Below are 9,043 nucleotides of genomic sequence, written 5' to 3' on the forward strand. Positions count from 1 at the left end.
GGGAAGTTAATCAGATACAGAATATCTTAGTTACAGCTCAGCTGCTGAATTACTGTAGATCACAGGGTTGGAGGGTTCTGCAGAGAAGGAATGCCCTGGATGGGTGCATCCTGGTCCAAGCTGTGTTACTCAGTCTCCATGCAACTTGTAAAAAGCAATTTGTGCTTTAGTGTCTTAGATTTAGCTCTAAAATGGGCATAACCCTATTTTATCTGATTGGAACAGTCTCAGCCCTTAGCAACCTCACAGGGAGAAAATATGTATATAAAAACTCTCAGGAATGCCAGAAATTCCTTTATAAACCAAGTGCACTGGCTTGAGTGCAAAACAGGCTCACAGTTATAGCAGCAAGGAGCAAAAACCACCAGACTTTTGAGCTGATGAGGCTCAAAAGGCAACTGGGTGTCAGGCAGGAATCCAGAGAGGAGAGACAGCTCCATCTAAAACAACAGGAAACTGCAATTCCTTCTGTCAACAGCAGCGGTGAGGTGGGAGGAAACCCAGCTTGGGCATAAACAGCAGCCTGAGGAAGGGAAGGAAATAGGAGAAGGGAAAGGAAAAAGGGGAAGGGAAAGGAAAAAGGGGAAAGGGAAAAGGGAAAAGGGAAAAGGGAAAAGGGAAAAGGGAAAAGGGAAAGGGGAAAGGGGAAAGGGGAAAGGAAAAAGGGGAAAGGGAAAAGGGAAAAGGGAAAAGGGAAAAGGGAAAAGGGAAAAGGGAAAAGGGAAAGGGGAGGGAAGGGGAGGGAAGGGAAGGGAAGGGAAGGGAAGGGAAGGGAAGGGAAGGGAAGGGAAGGGAAGGGAAGGGAAGGGAAGGGAAGGGAAGGGAAGGGAAGGGAAGGGAAGGGAAGGGAAGGGAAGGGAAGGGAAGGGAAGGGAAGGGAAGGGAAGGGAAGGGAAGGGAAGGGAAGGGAAGACACCGTTCCTGCAGCAGCATTGCAATATTAACACAATGCTGAGGGGGCCTCAGCCAGGATGTCCCATTAATTAATTAATCCCAATTAATTGGGAGCCAGAAGCCCTCTGACAATGGCACAGAGCTCTGGTGCCCGTGCCAGCAGTGCCCTGCACAGGCAGCAGGAGCAGCATGAGCAGGGAGATGCTCAGGCACACGGAATGAAGGTGAAGAACAACTCAGAGCAAGGGCAAAGAGTGCTGAGCTGGAAAACATCATTAAAAAAATGTCATTCCAGCAGCCCTGTCTGAGCTGGAAGCACTAAGAAATGTAAGTCAGGTAGTTATGGAAAAGAGTCTGCCTCATTTCCTGCAGACAGAGGAACAGAGTATTTCAGCCAACAGGTTAAAGCAGACAATTCTCTTCTCTGCAGAAGGCTGAAAATACAACAGATGAGTCAGGAATAATTCCTTCTCTCCTTTTTTTTCAGCCCTGCTCAGTTTGTGTCCCTTCCAAGTTGGGTCATCACCCTGTTTTACCTCCCAGCTCCAACTGGCTACAGGCAGAGAACCAGCAAAATAACCTCAAAACTCCCATTAAGTACCAACGACGTGGTAATTCCTATATCCCACATGTAACCAGCAGCTGCCTGATCTTGAGAGTTCCTTCTGAAATTATAAACCCATTAAGATCTCGTTTTAAGTATGTGAGAAACTTTCACACTGCATCTTCAGAAGAAATCCCTGCTTAAGAGGCATTTAGCCTCAACTTCCAGGAACCCTGGTATGAAGACACCAGGGAATAAAAACAAGTTCTTGTTTTCATGCTTCTTAAACTTCTCTCTGGCCTAAAAAAAAAAACTCTTAAGGGGAAAGCCTATAAAAAGCTTCCTAAGATGCTGCTTTTCTGCAGCTGGAGGAGGCATTGATTTCACCACTTTGCTGTGGCAGGACTTAGGAGAGACATGGAGTTGATACAAATATGGGTCAAATCTATAGGAAAAAATAGATAGAAAACCCTCAGAACAGTAATAAAACAGACAGCACTCCTACTCTGGGGTGTTGTAACTGCACAGTACTTGATCCCAGCATAATTACATTGCAAAAGCCTCAATAGCCTGAAAAATCTGTCAGCCTTTGGCAGCATTTTCTACATCTGTCTCAAGAATCACTCCAAGACCACCCAGATTTCTGTTCTAATGTGGACATCAGAAATCAGTGAGTGGCTGGGAAATGAAGCTGGAGTGATGTGGATGTTCCTTGTGCCACCCTACCTGGGGACCTGCCACAGGTGAGGCAGCCCCTGTCACACAGCCCTGCTGCTCCTGCAGCCCCTGATGAAGGGTTTATTGCACAGCAGGTCTCCATTTCCCTCTCTCAAATATGCATTTTTCAAAGATACTTAGAGTCCTGATCATTATATTCACTGCTCCCCTATCAACAGCAGCTATTTGAATATTAATATACTTATCCCCACACCTATCCTGCTTTATTTTATGGACCATCTGAGTACTTTTCATATTTATAGGTGGCTTCTGCTTGCCCACTTTCAGTGTCTGAATACAAAAGAAAACAAGGGTTAGACAAGCTTTACCTTCATAGGTTGAGGTCTACACAGAGATAGAGAAAGGGCAGACACTCCAAACAGCGCCTGTGCTGTCCTGGAAAAAGGAATGAATCATCCCTTCACCACCACTAATGTTGAAGCATGAGATTCCTGGGGGGTTGTGTTTATTTTGGGGGTGGGATGGTGGGAGGGGAGAGGCTTGTTTGGGTTTCTCTCCCTTCCTAGTGCTTGGTGCACCCACTCCCTCCCTCCTCCAAGAGGGCCCTCTGCAGATGCAGATCGACAGATCATCGATGCTGCTGGCAGGGCAAAGCCAAAACTGCAGCCTGAGAGTTTGAGAAATAGAGTAATGGAAAAGAAAAGTAATGGAAAATGGAGCAGCAATGCTGGCAAGGTGCAGAAAGCTGAGCAGGGACTGATGGAAGCTCAGTTTGCCCTCAGCTCTGCTGCTGGCTGACCTTGAGCAAAGCTCTTTATCTTTCCCTGCCCTAGATTCACTATCTGTGAAACAGGGCAATGACAGTGGCCTCTGGAAAAATATTGAGAGCTCCCCTTAATGTTACCCTCTGTTACAGAAAATATTTCAAATTTTAGACCACTGGGTAACTTCTGTGCATGGCTGCCAGATTTACTAAGCATTATTTTATCCTTTAGTTGTCTGGCAACACAAATCCCTGTGCTACCAGAAACATTTCAAGCACCATAGCTCAGTCTCACTGGGGTTTCCAGCAGCAAAAGGGGATGTAGGAATTATTCACTGCACATCCCTCTCCCATGCCTCACCAAAAAAAAGACTTTACAACAGCAAGGAGATGGAAAGACTGAGAAACCCTGATGGGGAAAAAGTGACAGAGACAAGAATGAGGTTTGGTTAGCCAATACCACACAGAGTTCTAATGCCACTGCTTGCAGTGACAGGGCCAGGTACAGCCTGCAGGAAAGGCAGAGGAAAATGCATTTGCTCACACATGGAACACATATTTGCTTTGTTTTCCCACTTTTTTCCTCCAGAAACAAGCTCCTGGCAGAGCACTTGTAACAAATTGCACAAGCCAGCTGACCCCCAGCCTTGTGCTTCCCCTTATCAGGGCACCAGGGTGCCTGATATTAACCCAGAAATTCAAGAGCTGCTCTGCCTGTCTGCATAACTCACCTCCAGTTGCTAAAATGGGGTAGCAAAGATCTCCCCAGTTCATTAAACTCTAAAATAACTACTCACCTGTGTCCTGTCTACAGATATAAGGTCAACATCCATTAGTAAAAGATCAATTATTTTACAGCCCTTTGATATAAGGGAGTGGAGGCTTATTTTTTAGTTATATTCTTCTCTTTGAAGCAGGATAAACAATTTGAGAATTACAATGACCTGCATCCAGAAGGCAAAATAAAGTCTTTTATTCTACATCCTGAACACAGCCTCCAAAATAATGTCAGGTATTCACTTGGGCCCAGCTACAAAGGCAGTGGGACTCAGTGCCAAGTCCAGCCAGGCATCCTGGAGGCCCCAGCAGCTCCTGGGAGTGAGCAATGGCTGCATTTATTACAGCACAAGTTCCACAGAACCCCAGTTTCTATTTCTGACGTTGCTTCCTTTCACTCCAAGCACACGTAAATTCCCATTTGGAAAATATTTTCCAGCTTCTCCTATTTCTTGGACGGCAGAGGCCGAGAGCTGCTCAGGATCTGCTGCCTCCCTCACACCCTAGCAACACTCCTGCTGCTTACTCATGGCCTCAAGTATTCCTGCCCAGTCCACAGGTACCTTTACATTTCAAAGCCCAGAAGATGAAAGGATTGAATCTTTCCTTGTTCCAAATCTGTGTTTACTGACTTGACTGTTTGAAGTCTGGAGACTGCAAAATTACTGCCTGCTCCCCAGGAAGGCAATCTGGATGTGCAGAGGAGAAAAGGTGAGCTGCTTCTGACAAACCACTTCTTACAGTTGCCTCCTCTCCGAGCTGAATACTTGGCTTTGGAAAAACTTTTTAATCCCACACTTGGGAATTGGTTCTCTTCTGGAAAGATGTTGCTATTTATTTCCACTGCCTTCAGCTGCCTCTTCATTCCCTCCCTCCTTCCCTCCCTTCTCCTGTTGCTGCAAAATAGACTGAGGAGAAGTTGGAAAAGAATGGTGTTCAGACCACCCAAACAGCAGCTGAGGGAGGAGATGACATTTAGCAGCACTGGAATGGCCATTTGTGCGCTCAGACCCCAAAATCCTGCTCCTCCTGGGTCATTTTTAATAGACTTGGCACGTGCCAAGTAACCTGCCAAAGTCTCCCAACACTTCTTCAGCACACAAATAACAATAATAAAACCACCACCCTGCGCCTGTTATTATCTTCAGGGAAGCAGCTGAAAGCCTTGTTCATAACAACACTATCAGCTTCCCTCTTGATAAATATCTGGCAGAGCTCCCAACCTTTACAGGTTTCCCAGCTGAGTTTCTCTCCCTGCCCTGGTTATCCATCCCTTCCTGCCAGGCTGAGCAGTGCCAGGCACAGGGATTCAGACACAGGGATTCAGGCACAGGGACTCAGGCTCAGGGATTCAGGCACAGGGACTCAGGCAGGGCCCTCTCCTGCCCATCCCCTGTGCCCTCAGCTCACTCTTAGGCTGCTCTAGAAGGACTCAGCTAATGACAAATGGGTTATTGACCACAGAGGTCCTTTTCTCCTGCCAGATAATGACACTGAGACACTTGGATGCCTGGTGCATTTCAAAACACAAAGTCAGGCACTTCACAAGAAACTGAGTGATTTAATTTTTTTTTTTTGCTTTCCCTTCGCTGTCTGTAGAATGTGAAATCAGGTGATGGAGTAGCAAAGCCTGTGTCTCAGTGGTACACAGCTTTCTAGACTGAGCAACCCCTCACCTCTGCCTTCTCCCTAGGCAGTCCAGCTGCAATGTCCTGCTCAATGCAAGCCATGAGAGCTCCCATCAAACCCCAGATGTGACATCATGGTGAGAGCACGCCTGGGGCAGATGTCAGAGCCACCTGTGACAGATGCCAGCGAGCTGAGGGCTGCTGAGCTCACTGAGATACCACATTAGACATGGCAAACCAAATGAAAACATGAAAACATATAAAACCAGGCAGAAAGTAGTTAGAAATGGAGAGCAACCACAAGGAATGTTCTCCTTCCTTGGGTTAATGAGCAAAGGACAAATCCAGGTTAGTTTCTATTTTACAGTGTGGAGAGGAGGGCACACTGTCCCAAAACGCCTGCCAGCACTTCTGGGAAAAATGAGGAAGGGAATAAAGCCTGGCTGAAGTTGTGTGCTGAGCCCTCTTCCCTTGGTCAGCAGGAGGGATTTAAGGCCACCAAAAACATATTTGCAGAAGAAAAAGAAAACATCCTCCCAGCATGCTGAACCTCACCACTGAACATCGAGGTCTCGTGGCAGTGACCTCGCTCCTGGGCGTGGGATGCTCTGACAACAGCCACAGCTTCTGCCCAGGGGACATTCACCTCTCTCTGTGCCTCTGTGCTTGGTATCAGCACACACAGAGCTGCAGCAGCACGGGCTCTGCAGGCCTGAGCATCCTCTGATGGAGAGGGAATTGTGTATTTTGTATTTGGTATCAGCACACAGAGCTGCAGCAGCACGGGCTCTGCAGGCCTGAGCACCCTGTGATGGAGAGGGAATTGTGTATTTTGTATTTGGTATCAGCACACAGAGCTGCAGCAGCACGGGCTCTGCAGCCTGAGCATCCTCTGATGGAGAGGGAATTTTGTATTTTGTATTTGGTATCAGCACACACAGAGCTGCAGCAGCACGGGCTCTGCAGGCCTGAGCATCCTCTGATGGGGAGGGAAGATTTCTTTAGTGGCAGCTGCAGCTCAGGAGCCCTGCCCAGGCTGGGGCACAGCAGGAGGGGTGGAACACTGGTTATGCTGCCACAGCACAGCTGGACACTGCTGGGAAGGGCTGGAGGTTTTTAAGGCTCATTTTGCATAGGGAATCATCCCCCTTCTGCACACAGGCCCACAGCAACCTGCTCCTGCCTCTACTGCTTCCCTCTAAACACTGCTGGTATTTGAAGAGATTCCCTGGGAATCACGGATCAGCACTGGGAGCAGACTGTAGGAGATGAAAATTGAAAATGACAGGAAGTTTTACTTTAAGCAATATACACAGCACTGTACTTGACCAGCTACTGAAATAGTGTGAAGTTTAAAAACAACAACAAAAAGCCCTTTACAAACACTTTCTCTATGTTCCCATTCCTTTGCTTCCCAAGGCTGTTGCATCGTATTGACCGAATTATTTACGTGGGTGTGTTACTATGAAAAAAATGGCTTGAGATAACTCAGTCCTTAGGTAGAAAAAGCACTCCTGATGATGAACCCAAAATAAAATTAAAAATTAACTAAATAAAGGAGCCAAATATTAGGTAATGCTTTTTCAAAACATCAATTCAAGCACTTTACAGCCGACTCTCCATCCCTTTATCTCAGGTTCTCTACATATGAAAAAAAAGCTTTGCTGGTAGCAATGTTTGCTCTCATCCAGGGATAAACATGTGCTGCTGGTTGGCTTCTCCAGCACTTTCTTTTTGTTCCAGAGGTGCAACAGGGCAAAATGATTGTCTGGAATTGCTCCTGATGGATCCACAACAGCAGAGCTTTCCCAGACAGGGACTCTGTGCAGCCCGTGCATTTTCTGTACCCCCCACCAGAGGCACGTATTGCTCCCAGCTCAAACACAGCCCCAATTCTGCAAGCGTTCAGCAGAAAAGGCTGAATAAACAATATTGGTTTCATGAATCGAGAATAAAAATCACAAGGCATTGTCTTACACTGGGCATCAGGAAACTGTGGGGTGAAAAGTTTGATTGTCTCCAGCGACAGCAAATGTCAGCAACGTGCCACAACACAGCTCTGACACCGAGGGGACAACCAGGGGTACAAAAAATTGATTGTGTTGACACCAGAGCTGTGAGCCTGATCTGTAGGCTGAACACACAGCCCCTATACCTCAGGATGTTTTTCTGTTGAAGAGATGATGGCCAAGTGTAGAAAAAGATGTGTTTGAAAGAAAAGGACGTCCAGAAATTATACGACTTATACCAAAATAATTAATGCTCACTAAAACAGCGCTGACTTACTAAAAAGTGACTACTACTCTAGAAATAAAGGCTTAATTCATGCTAATTTTTACACGTTACCCCCTAATGGTGCTGAACGGCTTGGAAGGGATACAGAGCCTCGGCTTAGGGGGTTTAATCCAGCCCGTATTAGGGGCTGCATCTTGTGACGATCATCCCCTGCTTATCCCAGCTCGGCTTTGCCCCGCTCGGTGTCACATCCTGCACCCACCGCTCCTGCCGCACCGAACACTTCTCCGGGCTGCTCCGACACCGTTTCCTAACCCGGCCATGCCTCTTTACACCGTTTACAAGTAATTTGTATCTGTCCTGCACTGAGTACTCACTCACATTACATTGGGTCTGACTGCTAAAGAATGCTGAAGGAGAAACGCCACGCGTTGTTACTTATCGGCGTCCATCTCCATCCTCAAAAAACGCCAATAAAAACAAACACAAAACTCTAGGCTGAGCTTAACACGCTGTTAACAGGCTTCTCCCTGTCCAGCAAGTCTTTTATTAATCAGAGCGCGTCTGCTAAGCCGGGCCAAGGCAGGCAGCAGCCTGCTCTGCCCACCCCTTTGCTCCATCACATCCGAGCGGCTCCTGCATTCCTGCCTTTATTCCCCGGGGCATTTCCCTGTGACAAAGCGCCGGGACGGGAGCGCGCTCGACTTATTCCTCCGAACTTTGCTGGGCTCCGCAGCCGTACCCGCTGCTCAGGCTTTGCACCAGTTTCCCCCAGTTTCGGGCCGGGCATCACCCCTCGGGGTGGGAGACAAGTTTAAATCGGGTACGGCGTTTTTCACCCCCCGGCACTTGGCAGCCGCTGCCAAACCGGTTTCTCGCTGAGCTGGAGCGGCCGGGCTGAGCCGCGGCCGAGCCCCATCTCCGGCTCCTCCTGGGGAACCGCATCCCGGCCGGGTATGAGGATGCCGGGGCCGAACCTCCGCGCATCCCCCGCACTCCGGGTCCCCCCCCGCGCATCCCCCCGCGCATCCTCACCCTGCCCGCAGGCTCCGCGCTGGATGGCGATGATGGGCGGCTGCCGGAGGCGCTCCGCCCGGCGGCTGGCGGCCCGCAGCTGGCAGTGGCTGGCGTAGGTGACCGCATCGCTGCCGCACACGGGCTCGCTGCTGGTGCACTGGCAGCGCCCCGCGGCCGCCCGCTTGCGCACGGTGGCCGAGGCGGGCACGGCTCCGGGCGGCAGCACGCACTGCAGCCCCTCTCCGCAGGGCGGCCCCGCGCCCCCGCACGCCTCGCCCTCCTCGGCCCCGCACACGCGGCAGCAGCCGCAGGCGTCGGGCACGGGCCCGCCGGGACAGGCTGCGGGCAGCGCCGGGCAGCGAGAGCGATCGCAGCGCTCGGGGCAGGCGGGCGGCACCGCGGCCAGCAGCGACGGCAGCGCCGAGGGCAGCAGGGCCGCCAGCAGCAGCGTCCAGCCCCGCAGCAGCGGCATCGCGGCGGCTCCGGGGCGGCGAGCGCGGTGAGAGC

At 49.8% G+C, this 9,043-nt stretch overlaps 1 protein-coding gene across 1 annotated transcript in view; it reads right to left on the bottom strand.

The window, feature by feature from the left end:
• Nucleotides 1-9,043, bottom strand: part of HTRA1 (HtrA serine peptidase 1) — a 33,275-nt gene extending 24,232 nt beyond the window's left edge. The window contains exon 1 of the mRNA XM_054637068.2: nt 8,555-9,043. Coding sequence (XP_054493043.1) covers nt 8,555-9,008 — 454 coding nt within the window. The 5' untranslated portion in view covers nt 9,009-9,043. The remainder of the gene's footprint in view (nt 1-8,554) is intronic.

Source organism: Agelaius phoeniceus, chromosome 9 (assembly GCF_051311805.1).
Source record: "Agelaius phoeniceus isolate bAgePho1 chromosome 9, bAgePho1.hap1, whole genome shotgun sequence".
Taxonomy (NCBI): Eukaryota; Metazoa; Chordata; class Aves; order Passeriformes; family Icteridae; genus Agelaius; species Agelaius phoeniceus.